A 21,757-nucleotide genomic window follows, 5' to 3' on the forward strand; every position below is an offset into this window, starting at 1 on the left:
CAAACAGTTAGTCTGGTTTGAGTCTAAAAAAACCTGCCTTCTGGTTTTGAAAGCCTTCTTGATAAACAAGAGACCTAGGCAGACGTACCTTTGGCCAGCTCAATGTCCCATTACACCCTACAGCACTCTAGTACTCTGGTTTCCTAAAAGTAAGACAAAAAGGAACCTTGTACCAGAACTCTGCTCTACAACAGCATTGGGGTTTGCATTGAAATAAATACTATCTGCCATGTTTATTTTCTCAGATAATAGGAACAAAGTCAAACACTAATGTTGGGGTGCATGATGGCTTCCCAGCCAGCACAATTGGAACAATATAAAATCTACTGTTGTTCAGATCAATATAAAATCTATTGTTGTTGGGAGGATCATAAGACTCCTCTTGGAAGAGATGACAAATAATCAAGTCCTCAGTAACTGCTTCTGCATGTTTTAGGAAGAGGTTTTATAAGTGGTGGTAGCAACATCATTATCCTATTTGTACTATTCAATATGCTAAGTAGACATAAGCATATGAATTTGAGATGATTAAGAATTTTTCTGTTGAGCTTATTGAAAAGTGCCATTTTTCAAAAAAGAATAATTCAGTGTTAAATAAAAAATATAGACTGTGAACCAAAAACTTAGTTCTAATTTTAATAATCTGGAAGGGAATTAATTTTCAATTGAACCATTGAAAGCTGACTCTGAAGTTTTTCATACAATGAAGAAAAATGTATTAAGAAGCTTTTTTCTGTTTCTGTTTTTTTAAGGGCTTTTTTCCCTATCTCTGTAAAGAGGAAGAGAAAACATTCTCTATATCCAGAAGGCATTATCTACAGTCTAAAGTTTTGATAACCCACAAGGTTACCCAATACAGAAAAAATAGATCATCTTCCTCTTTTTCTGCAGCACATCTATGGTCTTTCTGATATCTATTAATAATCTCTGATGCATCTTCATGTTTGTAAGCCCAATATTTACAGTGGGACCTCTCCATATACTCTAGTTCTTTTTATTCATTGATTTCACCCTTACTAAATCAGGATGCTATTATCATGCTTTCTGTAATGACTGCATTTACATTTCTTTGTTTTCATCAATGGAAATTGGTTTGCAGCTAGTGTTAAAATGAAAATTTAGAACTATGCTTATTAGACCTGAAGTGGAAGATTATTCTTTCCTGTCCTCAGGATACCCTGCGAAGTGGGACTTCCCTGGCAGTGGGTGATTTCACAGCTAATGGTTCAACACCTTTTGCTTCAGCAGAAATTCAGAGCCTCTTTAAGCAACTTGCTCGTTCTCTTTATTTAATGCTAACCTATCTTGGTGGATTGAGAAGGTTAAAAAGTCTTGTGATTACAGTGCATGTGGTACAGCAGAGGTTACTAAATTTTACTAATTGTTTTTTATATGCTTTCAGTTAAGGTCCTAGTATGTACAGCTCTGTCTCTAGTATGTGTTGTGGTCTATGTATACAGTTTAAGTCCATGGTTTGTTGTAGGCTCTTTGCTCTTGAAACCAGCTTCTCTTGGAAGTATTCTTGAAGTTTCAGTTCAAAAGGGGAAAGTGTGGAGATTTCTGTAGTCGCTAATCTATGAATTATATCCCTGTGAGAGTAGCCAGTCATTCAGAATTCAATTCTGTAATTGATCATCTCATGTGATTGTCCTCAGTATCACCATTGCTCTTGCACTGCAGCAGCCAACTGGAGCATCTGCTGTGGTTTTCTTGTGTTGGTCTTGGTTTTTCCTTGAATTGTTCCTTTCTCAGGTTGAGAACAGCTAAGCTGGAGTTAGCAAGGCCAAGCACCACAACTCAGCAGTACTATCTGACCAGGCATTTTCTCAGCACATAGGCTGGGAAGCTGTTGGGAAGCCATGTTCTGATATTTACTTCTGTCAGTTTTGTCTGCGGCCAGATACATTAGTAAATTCTCCGATGGAGAGTAAATTCTCTCTATTCTTGCACCAGTTTAACATCCTGTCCCAAAGATCCATCCAAAGAGCAAGCTAAATTTCTAACAGTAAAAGCTCAGAGTGAGAGTAAAGAAGGGAGGTTCAACCCCTTCAACAGCTTAATGCTGTTGCAATGTAAGTCACATTCTCTAACATGCTAGAAAGAAAATGCATGTTCACTTCTGAACTTTTTTTTTTCTATTTTAGAGAAAAGTATTGAGCATGAAGTTTGTTTAAATGGCTTTAAAGAATTCATTGTGGAATTTCTTAGCTTTAAGATTTCAGGTACAGTTGGTCACAGCTTGCTCAGGGTGACCATGGGGTTTTGCAGAGATGGGCTGCTGCAAGATTTAGCTGGAGAGCAAGGTCTCAGGGCTTTGTCTACCCATAGAAAAACAATGACTGGTGCAGCATGTGCAGTGTGAGCTTAGACAGTCTTCATACACTGCTCTTCCTGTAACCCCCTCTACAGACAAGCACACAGCAGTGAGAATTGCTCAGTTTCGGTGCCTACTTGATCCTGGTGTCCACTGGGGGCACGTAGATGCGCCATCTGTGGGACAAAATGTGCTGGCTGGTGTATGAGAGGAAACCAGGTGGGCTCACTGGTGCTTCCCAGCCAGCAGCAGCAGCAGGAGGTGAGGTACTGTAGAGCCAATAGAGTGGTGAGAGGGTGTTTAGGAAGCTTTGGGCAGCTGGAAGCACAGATTACATGGAAATGAAGGAAATGCGTGATGCCAGATGGACTGAGAGCAGGAGCTGCCTGGGCAGGAGGTAGGGCTAGGGAGCCACAGGTAGTAATATTCTGACCAAAACTCTTGTGCCTTTTGCACGTTATTGCAGGTCATATTGTGTACTCGGTTCTCCAGTAAAAAGAAACTGATGCCATGAGAAGCCATATACATATCTTTAAATTTTTATTGTTTTTTCTTTTTTACTTTTAACCTAATTTGCTAATGAAATTTTCTCCCAGGGGATGCGAAGATAGTACAAAATGACCATGTTGCAAGTGAAGTGACTGCAAAGAGCACCACTTAGAGTCTTCCAGACCACCTGAGACTTCTTCACCCTTACTAATCATGTCTTTATTTCTACAGCTGTCAAAGAGCTAAGCTGTGGAGAGGAAGCAGAAGGCTGTGGCCCCTCGTTGCCCCTCAGCAGACTTCAAAAATTGCATGCAAAGTTCTCCTTATCTGTTATCAGAGTTGCTAGGATGACTGCTGCATTGCTGTCTTGCTGTATGCATGAATGCTTGCATGGGTGCATGACTGTGTGCATGCTTCCCTTCACATGCTGCCCTGAGTTTCATGGCCATGCAGGGCACAGCAAGCTCTGACTTCCTTTCCTGTCCCTTGGGCTAAGGGAAAGAGGCAATTCAGAAAAAAAAACCATGTAAAATACACCTGGAAACAATCTTACAGTCACTGGAAAAGGGGACCCCACAGCACTTGCAGAACCTATCCAATGTCACCTTAAAATTAACAAAAGACAAAGTTGTGTATGGTTGTCACTTTCTTTTTGTTAAATTTTTTTCTTACTTTTTTCTAGACCCTGCCCGATGGTTTTACGTGTATCAGAGAGGTAAAATTTAAACCAGTTTGACTCTATTGGTCATATAATTTTTGTAGCAAAAGTTTTCTTAAGCCAGGAAACAGGTCCCCCTGGCTGAGTTTATTTTCACACTGGCAGCAAACAAAATTATAGGTACTTGAAAATTGCCCAGTTTCTGGGTAAAGCTGCAGCCTAGGGAGCACCCGAGTCCCCTCTGATGAAGGCTGAGCTTCCACTCAGCCTCCAAGTCCTTCTGTTTGTGCAGTGCTCTATTGCATGGCATGCTAAGTCAAGTTCTTAGCAGTTCAGGAACTCTCTGTGTGAAGTTTTTAGATGGTATCAGTGGGAGTTTTCCAAAAATCATAAGTGAAGCAATTTTCTAACCTTTCTAGTGAGGTTTATTTGCAAATTCACCTTTGAATGGCTGCTTGGAGGAAAGCACTTGTCCCAAAAGCACATTTTCTGCAGCATCCCCATGAAAAAGCAGAGAAGCACCCAGCAATCGTTCAGTGGATTTCCACCCGTTTCAACAAGTTGTTTCCCTTATAAATGTTGCTACAGACAGGTGGGAATGCGCAAGGAAAATAGAAAAGAAAATGCTGTCCCAAGTAAGGTCCAGTACACTGGAAGGACACCCTGCTGTCTCCTACGCTGGGAATGGCTAAAGCAATGCTATTTCTAGTGATGACTAGAGTTAATAAGTGTCTGCAGAAACATTTAAAGTAAAATTTGATGCTGTGTAGTTCACATTCAAATAATTTTACGTGATGTTAGTTGTGTGCCAGAAAGACATTTTGGAGGCACCCGTGGCCTCAAACTATTCCTGCACCTCCTTTTTCAGAGTATAACCTTGTTCTAGTTTCTCTATGTACAACTGTGAAACTAATTATAGTAGTATAGAGGCAGAGGAAATTATTTATACATGACATTTTGCGTAGATCATTGCAAGGATTAGCCAAGAAATCGTAACATTCTATTATATTTTTTAATCTCAGAATTTTATTCAGTGTTGGGTTTTCATGTAGCTTTTCTCTGCAACTGGTGTTGTTCCAGGTTCACACAGGCAGAACACCCTTGTTAAGCTTGACTGATTGTGTAATGGATTTGATGTTGCAGATTTAGTGGTGAAAATGGAACTGAAAGAGTCAAAGAATCATTTCAGGAAAAGAGAGTGGATAAGGAGACATCAATTCCTTTTTGTTTTATTGGCTGGAGAGTCCCTTTGGTTTGGAAATTGATCTTTCCAGCCAGGCAGTTATATTAATAATAATAATAATTTATTAATAAAGGACTCTTCAAGTTCAATTAAATGTGTTTAATATTTGATACTTCAGTAGGTATCTTAGTGCCATTTTTTTAATTGATGTTTGCCATAAGCCAATTTTAGTTAACCCTTTTTTAGGGTTCATAGATGTGCAGATACATTTTCGAGTTCCATCTGAGCTGTCATTCTGGGAATGTCAGCAGGAACAAGTCCACAGGATTCTCATTGTCTGCTGTGTTAGTCTTGTTGATTTGTATTTGCCAGATGGGGTCGCTTAAAGGATAACACTTAGATTTTGTCTTGGTGGAAGCACATGGAACTGCACAAAAATATTTTTGATGGTTCCAGATAGTGGAGCTGTACTTGGTACCTGCCTTTGCCCCAGGGACCACAGACCTCAAAGGACTTCACAAAAGCAGTATTTCCTACAGCTTCTGCTTACACCAATGGAGGGAATGCTGAAGCCAATGTACGGGGTCTGCATCAGTAATACAGCTCTTGCCTGACTCCCATTCCCATCACTTTCTGCTGTAATGAGCATTTATGGACTCAGGCCTTTAGTTATTTCTCTTCATAAAATTTGCAAATATTTGCAATTGGTTTCCCACGGGCAGGTTCCATTTCCTATGAAATCTGGCCAAGCAAGTATTCTGTCTGGAGATTAATTTAAAAGATGTTGTGGACAAACTAGAGTTAATTTTTTCTTCAGGTCCTTGCTCCTAAAATATAGCTAATTTTTTTTTTAATAAAAATAAGATGCAGTCTAATAATTCTTGCACATAATTTAATCCTCTTCTGCTGTATTTGTAAAATTACCCATTTCATCTAATACTTGTCAGTTTTATAACTAACACTGGGCACATTAGCTGTATTTTGCATCTTGATTTTTTTTCTTTAACAAAAAGTGAATTTATTATAAACAGTATGTTTTCAAAATCCTCCCATTAGCCATGGAGCCTGGTGTTACAGAGTTTCACCTTGCAGCCTTTGGAAGCAGGGGATAGGGTCATTTTCATTTTTATAAAATCATCATTTTCACCCTCCCTTTAAACTATGTTTTAGGCCTTGGGTTGTCCTTGGCCAGCCCTAACGATATAATGAGGCATCACTATAGCTCATTTGCCAGGCACATAGCTTGGAGGGCTGGAAACACTGCAGTATTTTTTAGGTGGCCACTGTGGGAAAGGTGTTTGTTTCTTGTGTTTCACAAGTGAGTTTGGCCCAGTGAAACCAACCCTGTGCTTTTGTGCAAGATGTTGCTTGTGTAGAGGCAGCTGCCAGCAAGAGGAAGGACAGGCAGGTTAATAAATTTGGGCCCGATGACTGTTCACAACCAGACCCAAGAAAGCAGCTGGTAAATAACACACAATTGTTTCCTATTTTATAGCACACAAATACAACTTTGGCATTATCTGTGACAAACTTAATCTGTTCCACTTCTGTGGAAAGGATTGTTGGATCTGAAGAATATTGATTAGATGTTTTTGTATGGAAATAGGTCGCTAAAGTGAATACTATAAGATGTGCTGTCAACAGAGGATTTTAGGACTTGACTTCCGTGCTGACTGTGGCACATTATCTGCCTTCTGCTGATAGTGCTGGCAAGTTACTGACTGGGTCTCTATCGGGCATTGCACATTTAGGAACTCGTTTTGGGCAGTGCCTTAGTTCATCTAGCTGTCCTGGATGTGCCTTATGTTACCTATGTATTTTTGAGATAAATTGACAATGAAACAATGTTTTCCATAGCATGGCAGATAAATGTGCCTGTGTCCAATGGAACAGAAAGATCTGGAAAAGTGAAATATTGGAGCAGCTTGTTTTCCTTCAAAATCAATAGATTTCTTGTCTTTACCATGGGTAAGGGAAGGACTGAGTCCCTCTGCCTGGTTCTGACATGGAGAGAAGTACCCAGCTGTGGTTGAAAATCTGTTTTCCTCAATGATGAAGCGATTTTGTCCGTAGGCATGTAGATGTACAAGACCGCTTTTACATGAATAGGTTTAAGTTACTCCAGTTTATCACTTGGAGAAATGCAAATTCTGTTCAGCGAAGTTTACAGCAGTGCAATGCAGGGCCGTTTGCAGGCAGTTTAAGTATGGAAATCTTCAAATTTTAAAGATAACAAAAGGTAAAATTAGAAGAAATATGAAAGGATGTATAAACCAAGCCTCGTTAAGTAATTTCCAAAGTGTATTCAGTTAAAATATTGATCTACTCTAATGAAAATTAATTCTCTGTTCTTGAGCAAGCAGCAGAGAAATGAAATACAATATCTTTCATTAGCAACAATCCATAAAATATGCACGTGCATGCAAGTATGTCAGGATTATTTTTCTTTGTAAAGTGAAGCCACTATTTATTTTGTCTGATATACAAAATGTGCCTATCCTATGGGCTAAGCAAATAGCGATGATGTTTTGCACGAAAATGCAAAATTAAGTAATAATTATATCCTGGACCTACTTTGGAGTAAGATTACCACAGGTGCTTCTACCAGACCCAGACTTCATACCCTGCTATTAAAACAGCCATAAAACTATGGCCAGAGGCAAATTCTAAATCAGAAGGTGCTACTTCCCATTCCTCTAGTTGAGACACATTGCAAGAAAAACAGCTAAGCAAATGCACAAGCATGTTCTGCTCCAGCTAAATGGTGCATGTGATCTTCAGCCTAGGACACAACTTGCTGCAGCCATCTGGCATGGAAGGGATTAATATTAATCCAGGGATGATTTCAACAGGTGCTGGAGCTAAAAAAAAAAAAAAAAAAAAATTCTCATTTATCAGTACATGCAAGCAGGAGAAACCTCCTGCTTTAGTTACTGAGTCCACCTAATTGGTAAGCACAGATAACCCAACAACAAAAAAGAAAAAATAGTGCTTTGAGATCCAGAATAATAAATTTGGACCTATTTGCTAAGGTGCGGTGCTCACTAATCAGCTGTTTGGTACCCAGACTGTGAGGCGGGTATCTCCACTGAGCAGGGCAGGGCTTAGTTCCAGCTCAAAAGGGATGCTCTAAGCAACAGCTGTATCTCATCTCTGCTGTGGCTGGTCACACATGTCACCTGAGCTGTGGACATGACCATGCACATCCCTTGCAGTGTCTGCAGTCAGTCCCTAGGTCTGTTCGTGCACTTGCAAATTGAAGAAGAAAATTAACTTTAAACTGGTGGTGTACCTGTTTGCCACGCTCAAATCTCTCAGGGTGTTCAGAAAGCTGTAAACAAGGCAAAACTGAGGAAGAACATGGTATTAGATAAAATATCTTAACATCATGCTAATAAAACTTTAAATTTGCATGTGTGTATCTATGTAAATACACTTTTGCTTGCACTCGCTACCATGAAGTGAGCTTCAGTTAAATAAAATTGCAGTGTTTATAAATGCAAGGGCTCGTATTTCATACAATGACATCCCTGAAGTGCTGGGAGGGACCAAGCCAGTGTGATAATGAAAATGTAAATAAGAGGAAATACAGTATATATGGTAAAAGGCAAGGGCAGATGAGGAAGTGACAATCTCCTTTTTTGCCACTGAGGTTACTGTGGTTAATTTATAGGGTGTCAGAGAATGGAAGAAAACGGTTTAAAAGAGTTGACTTAAAAGAAAACACTGAATGGAAACAAATAATAACAAAAAAAATCTTTGTGGGGGGTGGGGACTATTGAGTTGGAAACAACAGATTTGCACAGAAGAGCAGTTTGCGTCCTTAGGTCTCCGGCTACAGGTCTCCCCCTGCTCTGAGGTCTGTGCTACACCCACTGCGGGCTTTCACCAGGAAGGGAAGAGGGCTGAACAGGGACGTTGCTGGAGGGAAATCTTTGAATACGGGATGACAACTGAGAAAAGTTTAAATGTAAATATCTGATGAACACAAGGGAGGGAATGTTTGATCTGTGAGGCCTATTAATGTGAAGTAGTTACTCCTAAAATAAGTTTTATCTTTTAAAACAGATATTGTCATGAAACACCATGGAAAATAGCTCTGTTGGCAAGTGATAGACAAAATGACCTAGTAAGTCTTTCTTGTATTTATTTTCTGCAGTGAGGCTCCAAGAAATGCCCAGGGCTGCTCTGTTGCATCAGGGCATGTTCCACTGAAGGAGCAATTTCTACCATTTTTAGAGTGTGTTTACTGGAAAATTGTTGGTCTGGTGTCATTTTCAGTGCCCCCTTGGCCAGCTCTAAAGCTTCACAAGTTTTTTTTCCTCGGTTTTAAAGTATTTCCCTTGGGAAAGGACGAGGAAGCAGATGAAAAGATTAACCCACAGGGAACCATCAGATTCTCTTCAGAGGCAGAGATTAATGCTGGTTCTGGAATAGAGAACGGAAAGAAAAAATAGAAAGAAAAAAATAGAAAAATAGAAAAAATAGAAAAATAGAAAAAATAGAAAAATAGAAAAAATAGAAAAATAGAAAAAATAGGAAAAAATAGAAAAAATAGAAAAAATAGAAAAAAATAGAAAAATTCTTCCCTTTCCTCCTTTAGAAAGGGAAGAATTTTTCATAATTTCCTTTCTGCAGTTTGTTATAAAGAGCCACATTTCTCAGCATGGGAAATAGAATCAAATCTACAACGGTAATCTGGCTTATTTTTAACATAGAAATATCTGCCCTGTGGGACCACAGCTCATGAACTGATTGTTGGAAAAACCCATTCTTGCAGGACAAGCTGAAGAAGATGAATTGCAGTCTTTTGAAATAATGATTCACTGAATGAGGCTAGTATTGTCAAAAGACAATATATCATTATTAAATTACAATGTTCACCAAGTAATATTTTATTCAAGAATATTTTGAAAAAATAATTCCAAGACCCTAATTTGGGGTCTGCTTATATAAAGGACATCTGGATAAGCCTAAGAACTACGAGTTTTAAGCTGTAATTCTGCAGATTTTGTTTAAAACTATCATGGAGCTATAGAGCAAGTCTTCCATGAGCGAGACCTTTTTCTTTAATTACTTGGTTTTTAGAATACTAACACAAATTCCAATAAGTGTTTTGTAAAACTAGTTGCTTAAGAAATATATGGCAAATAAAATACCCACAAAAAATTAGTCATATTAAAATGCTTTTGCAGACAGCATGACTTTTCTCAGCTGGATCTTTCCTGCCTCTGTATAAACCATGTGAACAGATGCATTGTAGGACTGTAAATAAAACCAAGTATGAGAGTAATCCAACAGGCTGGCTTCCCTCGTTCGCCTCACCACTTACATGAGAATGCATCGATTCCCCCCCGTTGAATTGTATTACAGGATATAAAGGCTAGATGGCCAGTATCTTACACTTATATTTTACATGGACTGAAATTCTAAATAACTTTAGGGTGACTCAATCAATAGGAAATGTCAGTGAAAACCTAGGCATGTTTAACTGGTTACAGAGCAGAGAAAGGCTTAGAGCCTAACTTGCTTATATACTGCACAGCATAAAATGCATGGCTCCCAATGGAAAACTGAAACAACTATCAAGGTCATGTGTAAACTGCCTATTGCATTGGGGTGGGGGACAGCAGGGAAATGCAGGGGAAGGAGTCTGGGGTTATGTGCATTTTGTAAAGGGTTTTAGGTAACTTATGGTTAACCAAAGGTAAACAAAAAGGTATTTCCTATACAATGTATGGATTAGTGATGAGTCTCCCTAGCCTGGCTCCCTTGTAAATGGATTTCCTCTCCTTTTTTCAACCACTCATTCCCCTTCCCTCATTTGAAGGAATTTCTTCCCCACTTTTTTCTCTCTCTACAGCTTCTTCTGCGTTCCTTCATTCTGTGGTATATGTTCTCTTTCAAAGAAAATGGCTTTCCCCCTTTATTTCACATTATCTATTCTTTTTCCTGTAGCAGACATCCTTTTCCATCTCCTTTCTTCTAACAGGAGCTATAATTTCTAGACTCTTCTTTTTCTCTTTTTGTGGAGAAGGTGTCTCCTTCGGGCCTCTTCTGGCCATTTGCCAGCGTTCAGTAATTTTTTTCTGCATCATAAATGGTTGTGATACTCTCCTGTCCCATGCTATTACAGTCTCTTGCCTTTATTCCCTTACTGTGCAAGGGACCTTGAGCACAGTATTTAGGCATGTATTTTCACGGCTCAAGCCCCACAAATGCTGACTGAAACTCCAAACAGAGGATTAGGAGGATGGCTCATCCTGAATTCACCAATATTCAAACTGATTTCTTAGTACTGAAACAATGAACTAATGTTAATTAACCATTATCACTCAGTGTGTCCTCCCTTAATAACCTTCATATATATGTACAGAATTAATTAACTTATGAAAAGATAGCTTTATTCTGGTCTGTTCTTTCACTGAGCCAGTCTGCTCTGAATTCATGCCTTTCTCTATTCAGAGTTAGTCCATTCTCCTGCACATTTCTTGTGAAATCCTTGTCTTTCAGCAGGAATTACTATATTATACTTGAGCCCAATAACCTAAAACATGTTTACAGGCCAAAAGTTGTGCAGTTTTGATAATAAGAGGAGTGTTAGCTTTTATGCCAACCAGCTTCTGGATGTAGATGGGATTTTCATGTCAGCTGAAACCTGCATCTGGTCCTTGAAGTTTAAAGAATCTCAAATTGACTTACACTCAGCATCTGTATATATTTGGGCATTACTTATACTGCTGGGGAAATGGACTTGACAGGTAAAAACATTCATCAAAAAAGAGGTGAGATTACGGTAATACAGGATGTGATATGTCTCGAGTACTTTTCTTCCTTGTTGGGAGAGCGATCTCTTGAATAAAATGCACATAAGTATTTTTAATTGCTTATCTGTTTTCCCAAAAAGTCTATGCAAATGCAGGCTTGATTCATTACAGATTCAGCAACTGTGGACATCATTTGAATTTCTCCTAGGATTAAAGTGACCTTTAGTGTCTTTGTAGCAAGCCTTTTGGTTAGCACACAGAAGAGTTACCCTCACTGTTTACCCTCAGTATAATGTCATTGTCTAATATGCTTAAGCATGTCTGCTCTCTCACTTATATTTGCACAGCTTTTTTTAAAGCTAGTACTTTGAAAGGCCTATTCTTCCATGCTGTTTCAATATTTAGATAAGAAATATCTGGTGTTGCCTTTTGGAGCAACGTATCTGCTGCCTGCCCTTCTGTTCTCACCACCAGTTTTGGCTTTGTGAGTGGGGAGCTAATTGGCAGCCCAGTAAGAAATATGAGCTATTGCTTTACTCGTATAGCTTTTATTTTGCTTTCAAGAGGTTGAAAACAGTTATACAGATCAGTTCTGTTGGTGGTTTCTTTTTTCTCTATTATTCTTGAAATCCAGTCTGTCCTATCCATCATGTTAATAGAGCAAAGGTAACAACCAAAATAAATATTTTCCTGTCTTGTCTTTCAGATAAAATTGAAGATGAATTAGAAATGACTACGGTGTGCCATAGACCCGAAGGACTGGAACAGCTTGAAGCACAAACCAATTTCACTAAAAGAGAACTTCAAGTGCTTTACAGAGGATTTAAAAATGTAAGAACAATACCAAGTCTAATATGTATGTCCCCACCAGCCTCAACTGCTCAGCTGCTTTTTGTATCATTCCCCTGCTAACGATTAGGAGTTTTGTGCTAGATCTTCCCTACCACAGCAAAATGAGCACAATCTGCCTCTCCATCTAATATTTATGACACGGTAATCTGCCTAAAACTGGGTTTGGATGAATATTCAGCACATAATACTCTCATTAAATTTGTTCCCCAAATGTTAGTAAGTACACTGCAATTTCCTTAACTGTGCCAGTACTTCAAGATAACTGGATAATGTTTTTATGGTTACTTATTTAATTCTTGCTGTCCGTTCTTCATGTTCAAATATGAGTGGTACTGTTTGCTTGTGATTAGCTACCCAGGATGCTTTTTTATCCTTTCTCTAGCTGGAGAAATCTTGCTCTTGTAGTAGGATGTTATTTAGAGCACATTAGGACTATAATGTTCGGTGTAAGTAGGGAATAAGGCTGGAGTGGCAGGAGCCAAAAAGAAATCAAAAGTAAACGGGTATCAAGACTGAGGAGACAAGAGAGAGGCTACAGATTTAGGTGAAAGCAGTAAACGTGCCAGTTGGCATGACTGCGTGCACAGAACAGCACCATGCTCGTCTTTGTGAACCACCGTTCCAGCCATACTCTCCCTGGTAGCAGGGAGTCTGCGGTTCTGTGAGCCTCAGCTTCTAGGTCACCTCCTGCTGCCTCTTAGGGATTCATCATAATAAATAGAAACAGATAGGGAATTCTGAGGCTACACGGAGCAGATGTTTTATGGACCTTGAAGAATGAATGCTCATTACATGGTTGCCTGAGGGTCTGGATTTAGTCACCCAGGTGGTTCGTGCCAGCTGATGTTCTTATGATGATTAATAGATCAGTATCGAGCTAGCTCAGTAAACACAGTGTGGTTTTTAAGTCGTCTTGCAGGACAGCTCCAGCATTTCCGCTACTGTCACAGTGAAATGCTGAAATTTCTTGGAAGTCAAGTCTATTGGGTAAAAACTTGCCAAAAGAAAGCTGAGCTACCTTAAATAGAGGCAGTGTTGAGGGAAACCTGCTGGACATTGAGAAGGGCCTTTCTTTTTGACAGATTCTTGAAATTTGATTGAATTGCATCTCCAGTGTATACTTGGACTTCTCCAAGGAGTGTGGTCATTTCATCCTTTATTTCACCGCTCACTGAAGTGGGCCAAGGCATAGCTCAGCTTTCTATATTTTTCTGTTTGGTGCATGTGTTGTATTTGTACAGCCTTTGCTGCACATAGGAGGTCATTTCATGTGTGAAGTTTTCTAACCACTGAAGACTGATATTCTGAAATCTCTTCATGCTTTAGTCAGTCAGCAAGAAATCATACGGCTTTTGAGACAGAGCTTGACAAGTTAACGTACAGTATAATACGACATAATTGCCTACAGTGGGAGACTAAACTCAGAGAGTTCTTAGCTGCTGTGTTTTGCTAAGACCTCTGAAACGCCTTGTGTATTGCTGCGTTTCGTGGGAATCCTGCATGGGAGAGCACTGCTCCATGCTGAGAGGAGGAGCTGGCTGTGTTGGCAGCTACAATGCAAAACAGAGAGGCAGCCTTGCAACTCTCTCAGCAGATCTGACATTTACTTCTTGCCCCTTCCAATTTTGCTATCGCTTTGCAGTACAGAGGCATTATCTCCCAGGGCAAGAGTAATGATAGACAAGTGCATTTAACTTGTGACCTAAACCCTTTCATAAGACCTCGCTGAAGGTCTTGGTATTAATTGGCAGTGCTGGCAAGATCTTGCTTTATATCAGGTTGTTAGGACAAAGCAGTCTGTTTTCCTCCAGCTGCTATGCACACAATATGTATGAAGCTTTAATATCTAAGGTTTAAATTGAAATGAAAGGGCAGCTTTAGCATTTGTAGCCTGTAAATCATGGTTTCAATGGGATGAGTAATTATGCACAGCAGGCAAACTAACTCAGCTGTTACCATATTTGCTATTGTACCGAACCGTCTGCTTTTTGGGATGATGTTACAGTGCCATCTGGAGATTCAAAATCCCTGTGGGATAGGAATACAGTCATTTTCCTCTCTGGCTTGTACTTACTGCTTGCTCTTAGTGATTGCACAGAATCCTGTTTAATCATGAGGCAACACCTGGATTATCATAGGGCCATTTACAGGCACTTGTAAGGGACATGGAGGGAATGAGGCCCTGCTCAGCCTGGCTGCAGTCACAGGAGCTGAAGGTTGGGTGTTCATGAACGTGGCTGGTGTTCGGCCAAAGGCAGTTCAGCACAGCCTGGGGTAGCCTCTAGACTAGTGTCCCAGCTGACCAGGGTCCTAATTATCAGTATTTTTATTCCTGTTCTTTCTTCATCTCTGAAATCTGTTTCCCCACTCCCTCCAAACCTTCCCAGTCTGTTCCCAGTGTGTCACTGGTCAGGTCTGGTGTTTCTGCACCAGACTGACAGAGGCTTCCACCAAATTCAGGTCCTTTGCCACTCCAGAGAAGCAGAGCACACTAACCAGGCCAGTGGCCTTGCTGCCTGGCTAAATGTCCCTCTCTCTTTGACTTAAACTTTCTTTTCAAGTTGTGGAAGGGTGCTGTTGTCCAACACCTCTTGATGCCAAGCCCAAAAGTTCACTTTAATCTTAGCAGTTATCTCTGTCCCCAAGGCGCATTCTGCGTTATGCGGAACAGTGTGTTTTGCATCTTGGAGTTAGCTGCTGTCAGGCTGGAGCCAGAGTAACACAAGCCATTTGGCCTGATTGCTTTGGCTGTGGTTCTGCAAAAGCAAGGTAACAGAGATGGCAAAAACCAGCACAACCTCTGGTGGACCTTGCCTCGGCTTAGCTTAACAAAATAAAATATACATATACATCAGGAGAGATAATTGTTTGAGCTGAAAGACAATATTGGCACAGGAACAAAATGGCCATGAATAGGCATAGGCTGGAATTAGAAGAAAGTTTCCACTCCCCAGAGGAGTAAAGTTTGGATAACACTTATGGAACGGGAGGGAGGAGAATGAGAAACTATTTTCAAGATTTAAATTGATGACTAATGAAGTGGCCAACAATGACAGAGGTTTGAGCTCAGTAATTCAATACCTCCCATTTAGACCATGTTTCTAATGACTTACATTCTTTGGAACGGAATGCATGGATTTAAAAGGATTGGCATTTTTATGGGATTTTTTTCTCAATTCAGGCGGGTTCTGTGCTGTTAGGGGAAATGGTTGTTAGCTGCAAGGGCTAATTTTCTAATTCTAAATCAGAAAACGGACAACCCAAATAACTGAGGGGCTGTTGGAGACATTCTTACCTTGCTTTAGTGTGAATATTTTAGCAAATCTGTAATGGAGTGTAGTATAAGATGTAATCATCTGTAACAAATCAGATTTTTGGAGACTAAAGCAAGTGGTATGAGCAAAGTAGAAATGTTCTGATACTTTAATAATCCCCAAAATATCTCCAAACTGGGAGAACGTAGTAAGAGCAACAAAATACACGGGATGTGTGAATGCTTAGAGATGCAAATCTGGATTGTGGATCTTGAAGGAGAATATGTTAGAGTCTGTCTGTGGTCAGCTAACTTAATACCTCTGGTTTAGCCAAATATGACCCCCTGAGTACTCCTTTTCATGTTCTGGCCAAGTTAGCTGAGAACAGTCTGATGGGCAACTTATGTTTAGCCCCACTTCAGTTCTGCTGCTGATCCCTGCTTGTCTGCATTGCACATCTTTGAAAGCAATCAATGAAGTTAATTTCTGATTCCAGCAGAAGAAAGAACAGCAAGTGCAACTTTTGTTTGATTTTTTTTTTTTTTTTTTTTTTTTTTTAAGGTGGATTCAGCTCCTTTGTGGTTTAGTATTTTAAAAGAAGTCTGAGAGGGTAGATTCATATATATGACTCATGCTGTCAATGCCAATGCTCAATAGTTAGCTTTTTGAGAATGAGGAGTTGTTTATGTGCTTGACAACAATACAAAAAAATGTTCACTGTTCTTGATGGACATTTTAAAAGAATTCATAGGTTGAAGAAATGAGAGGTGTTTACCTGAAATCTACCCCCCTGCCATCGAAGGAAGGCCTTACGAATGTTATGGTGAAGGACTGTGCTTTTTCATACTGCTGAGAAATTTTTCTTGAATGAGTAAACCTTTGTCTTCAGTGGAATTTAAACTACATTAAGCTTACCTGCTCCTTTTCACAAGAGAGATTTCTTTTGAGTCAGCTGTATTAAGTCATACTGTAGCACTAATGAGGCCTCTTGAGCATTATTTGACTCTTATAAAAACAAAATTGTGATCAATTAAGTGCAAATGAATTGGTACTAGCATATGTGTCTGAAAGCAATCCAGTTATAGAGAGCTAAACAGGCTGATCAGTGTCAGCGCTGCCTCTCCCTAGCAATCCTGGAGGTTTGATGCAAACTTTCATTTGATTTCCAGATGGAGCATCAGAAGCAATAAGGATCATGTGGAAATTCAGAAAATTTAATCAGGCACAATGGCCAAAACTGCTACAGGAGACTTTGCCTCTGCAAGGAGAGTGCCTGCAGCAGCAGCTTCTCCTCTGTGCCTGCCCTTCGCAGACTTAAACTTCGTTCTCAGGGTTGCTAGTGGTGGGCTGGGGCTCTTAGTAAACAAGGGCTATTAATACAGCGTTATAGAAAGTATAGAGAAAATAATGAACAGTCCCTACATTTATAAACTATCTTTAAACGTGTGAAGTGATGGTTCTTAGTGAAGATAATAGTTGTATTTATCAAGATGAGAGAAATATATACATCTTCACTTCGTGTGTTTGGCCAGTAGCACTCTGCTGGAAAGGATGGTTAGGTGCTATGCTAGGTTTGGTTTTAAAAAGAATGACAATTTGGTCAAATACTCAGAAGTTCTGCAAAGACCCAGTGTGGGTCTTGGAGTAGCAGCACTCCAGTGAACAAGAGAAAATTTCTACTCAAGAATGGCTGTTGATAGGGTACTTGGTCTGATCTATGATTAAAAGATACCATAAATAAATATCAGATTATTTATTTAATGTACATTAAATTACAAGCTTTATGAAACATGAACTTTGGGAGAATACTTTTGATGGTCGCTATTACCTTCTATTAATTACTCTTCTTTTAAAGATTTCTAGCTTATTAGAAGTGGCACGATAGATGAAAAAGTAACCACATTTCTCACGACAAAGAAACCAGGCAATGGCTGTTTTATTAGGAGCTTTGGAACATTTTGAGGATACTCATCTAACGAGGAATTTTGCCGTACAGAATTAGAAAGTTTTGCAAGTTTTGTCTGTAAATAAAAACCCAAGGTCTGGTCCTGCAGCCACTGGCTTTAGATAGTCCAGTTGGTCTTTTCATCCTCTTGCTGTGGAACAAGCCTTAAACACTGACGCCGGAGAAGGGGTAGCCCTGGTGAGGTCAAGACCACAGTGCCAGGTTTGGGTTTTATTTGGGACACTTAAACATAACCAGTGGAAGGACAGTTGTCAGGACATGAAGACATAGAGTAAAAGATAATTTTAGGACTTTTCAAGCAACAAATTATTCTTTATTTAGCTCAAATCTATCCCAAATCACTGATGGTTTTCTACCCAAATAGTGGGTAGAAGACAACAGGATTTCTTCTGCATTGGAGGAAGGAACTCAGATCTAATCACCCTAACTTCAATAGCGAACAGGTTTGTGATTAAGAAACTGCCTCTGATATCTCCTGAAGTACCCCTCCTTACTCTCCTTCCGTGACTTGCACAGGATAAAGTGATTTCTCTTGTTCATTCTGTCCTTTTCCATGGTTAGTGAATGCACATCTGCAGTAGGTGATGCTGGCAGATCAGAGGCTTGAAAAAAATGCCTTTTTACCTTTATAGACTTTTCATGGTGGAAGAATTTCTTGTCAAAGTCCTTCTTGTTCTTAAAAGGTGTCTAAAGAACTCATCAATAAATAAGTCATAGACTTGAATCTTACTCCAGCTTTTTGTGTCACCAATTCAAAGGGATTTTCTTAGACTTCGTAAGTTTACTCATCTCAAATTCAACAACCTGTAATGCTACCAGAATAAGCATTTGTCTGTCTTGGATCTGCAGAGTGGAGTGTAACAGGCAGTGAGCGTATGCATCTATGGCAGTCCCAGGCTGCCAGTAGTGAGTAACTAGAGCAGTACTGGCTTCTGCCTTGCTTTGCAAACCTACCTAGGGCCATGACACACACTCCCAAGCCTGCTCTTTAATGAAGTCCAGGCCAAGCACAGAATTATAGGGAGATTAGGGGCTTTCCACCTCAACAGCATCATGTAGTGTAGCAGGCGTATTCCAGATAGCGTAATGTGGCAGTAATGTGTTTGGATGTAAAGGCTGTGCAGCTCAGTGCTCTTTCAAACTCATTTCTGTTCATCCCCAAGCTTGCTTGTGGTACCACAACATCTCAGTCTGCACAGAGGCGTGGCCCTCGTAGATGTGTTGGTGCAGAACAATGAACTCTTAAATGAATTTCCATTACTTTAGAAGGTAAATCCAGGAGGAAAATGTCATACACTGCCTGAAAACTAGCCAGGGTTATTCAACAGACTGGATTAGCCTTAGCATTATTGAAAAGATCGGAAAACATTATTGAAAACAGCTTCCATCCCATTTCTCCAATAATTCCAATTAGGATTTATTAGGAAAAGAACAGAGAAACATGGAGAGAACACCATTATGCTGCAGGATGAATGAATGATGTACCGGCATCTTGAATGTGGCTTGCAGTCCTGGGCTGCTGTCTCAAAAAGGGTACGGTGGAAATACAAAGATGCAGAGAAGGGATGGTCAAAGGATGCTCAGTGTCTTCCATGCTTCTCAGGGTGGGATGCTTCAGCCTAGAAAAGAGATAACAAAGGGAAGATCTACAAAATCACAAGTGGCAGGTAGAAAAAGCATCGGGATCAACTGTTTGCTTGCTCTCTCTATGCAGGAATTCAGGGCTATCAGGCAAGGTAGTAGGAGTCAGGTTCCAAAAACTGAAAGCTGGTGATTCCTTGTGCAAAGGACTATAGATCTGTGAAACTACTTCCTGAAGTGTTATTAAACACTTGTATTAAAATGGGACAGCAATCATAGTACGACACAGAAAGAGGAAAGCAGGGGGTGAGTACACTGCCAGTAACTGATTAACTTTCTTGATCCCAAATCTGGCCTTCAGCTTAATCATAAGCATCAAACCAAGATATATGCACCAGTTTCATGAGAGATTCTGAGTTAACCTACTCAGATAATCCATCTTCAGTATCAGGAGTGGCAGTGCTCTTGCTCCCTCTTCCCTCCATGTGACACACTGCCTCAGCTGGGGCTGAGGAGCTTAAATTTCTGTGAATGGGGTCAAATGCCTGCAGCAGGGGACGGACCCACGGTGTCTCTGCCAGTTGGTATTTCTGAATGTGGGAGAAGGCTGACTTTTCTGTACCTAATTCTGTGCTCTGTGAAAAAGGATCAGTGCCATGGTTATGTTATTGTTTTGCTCTGTTTTAGTTTTCAAAATTGGTTGCTAGGCAAATCTGTGAGGAAGAGCGTCATCGACTGGGAAATACTCTATATAATTGAAAACTTCACATAGATAGCAGTGCCTGAGGCTCTCTGTGATACATGAATGTGTGTTATAACAGCACTGAGCTGTTGGGGGGGTGGTAAAGCACCATAGTTAAGCTAAACTTGCTCTTGAATTTTACTTGAATTGTCCAAGTAATTTAAGTTAAAAAAAAAAAGAGTTGAAAGTTAGGAAACAGGATTCACAAAACAGAGACAGCTCTTGTGCCATTTTTCACCTGTCTCTTCCATTGCCTGTGGTCCCGCATCCTGCTGGGTAAGATCTGAGGACCTCGGTTCAGATGTCACTTACAGGGTAAAGCACGTGGGAGCCCAGTTCCCCATACCTGCTACATCTCCCTTTTCACAGATGCTGTCCAGACTCTCCAAACATGCTCAGGAAGCACCTCCTACCCCAAACTACCATAATGGCTTGGATTTTGCTCAGCTGTAGCAGAGCAAGTGCAAGCCCTCTAGGCAGGGATCCCCTTTTCCCTTCCTGAATGCTGCCCTGTGGGGCTAGTTAGCAGGTCAGGAAGTTCAGGGCAGAAAATCTGTCACTCTCTTCCCAAGTGTTTGCCCTTACTTAAAGCAACCACAAGTGAAATGAAATGCCTTACATTCTAGTACCAGAGCTTAAAAATAAAATAACCCCCCAGGTTGCCAGGTTAGAAAATTTGCATGGGCACAGTCTGGCTTTTCAGAAGTTTACAGGAGACTGAGTGGATAAACAGGTTAAAATGACCTAATCTTTTTCAGCCTAATACTAACGCTTGTTTGTGAGGACTTATGAGTATAGTATGTACCATTAGCCTCCATGGAGCTGGTGTCAGGTATCTGGCTATAGTCTTCGGCTGAGGATTAATGAATTCGTATATGTGGAGGAATTGGACAGGGAAGTGTTAGCTGGCACTAACATTATTTGTGATTATTAGATGAAAGCTTCATATGACAGAAGGCATGAGCTGCATTTCTAGGTTGTTGTATAAAACAGCGATTAAACACTGCTGAAAACAGTTAGAAATGTTAATAATGGTGAACCAAGTCTATGAGATGCTTAAGATGAAATTGCAGTCTGAATTATTTTAATTTCTTCAGCTGTACAGTCTGTGCATCCAGAGCACTGTGAGAACAGGAATGTGATTTGTTTAATTGCTCTCTTTGGACTTGTAGAGTTTTGCAAATGAACCTTTACCAAGCTGGGGTTTTTTCTTGACTTTTTTTTTTTTTCTTTTTTGGTTTTCCAACAGGAATGTCCTAGTGGGGTTGTTAATGAAGAGACATTCAAACAGATCTATGCACAGTTTTTTCCTCATGGAGGTAAGTGGAGTACTTTGCATCTGTCGGCTTTATTGAAGCATGCCTTAACATTCATTACTGCCAGCTGCCTGCAAAACTACTTCAGATAATCTGTAAAGAAATGTGAATTGAGCTTAAGCTCTGCAGGATCTTAAACAGAAACACAAACATCAAGGTAATAAAATTAAGTTAGGCCCCTTGAACAGTTATTTCACAAGAATATAGACAAACCCACATTAAAGGTTGCCCCTACTTGTCAGCTCTTTATTCCCCAAGTCCAAAATAGAAACTGGGATTGATGCTTTTTTTTTGTACTGACTTTCTGGATGTCAGAAAGCTAAATCACTTCCCCTCGGTGTGTTTTTGCTTCCCTGCTGTTGGACTGCTGTGCAGGTAGTATCTAGCACAGAAAAGTCACAGACCTCATTTTGGCCTGCAAATTAATCAAAACTTCCCTAAAATTCTTAAAGCAGTTCTTAGTTGATGTGTGAACTCCTCGCTACCCGAAATGATCATTTTTGGTGTTTGTGTGACTAAGATAGGGTGGTGTCATGTATTGGAATATTAAAGTATTGTATTAAACCTCTCAAATAATGTGTGTTCTTGCCTCTTAAAAACATCAAGAATCTACATGTACTTCTAACTGGATATGT

At 40.0% G+C, this 21,757-nt stretch overlaps 1 protein-coding gene across 9 annotated transcripts in view; it reads left to right on the top strand.

Moving 5' to 3' along the window:
• KCNIP1 (potassium voltage-gated channel interacting protein 1) overlaps positions 1 to 21,757 on the top strand; it is a 294,312-nt gene that overhangs the window by 260,549 nt on the left and 12,006 nt on the right. For all 9 annotated transcript variants that reach the window (XM_075510018.1, XM_075510012.1, XM_075510013.1 and 6 more), the window contains 2 exons: positions 12,118 to 12,242; positions 21,056 to 21,125. In XM_075510018.1, coding sequence (XP_075366133.1) covers positions 12,141 to 12,242; positions 21,056 to 21,125 — 172 coding nt within the window. In that variant the 5' untranslated portion in view covers positions 12,118 to 12,140. The remainder of the gene's footprint in view (positions 1 to 12,117; positions 12,243 to 21,055; positions 21,126 to 21,757) is intronic.

This window comes from Mycteria americana, chromosome 8 (assembly GCF_035582795.1).
Source record: "Mycteria americana isolate JAX WOST 10 ecotype Jacksonville Zoo and Gardens chromosome 8, USCA_MyAme_1.0, whole genome shotgun sequence".
Taxonomy (NCBI): domain Eukaryota; kingdom Metazoa; phylum Chordata; class Aves; order Ciconiiformes; family Ciconiidae; genus Mycteria; species Mycteria americana.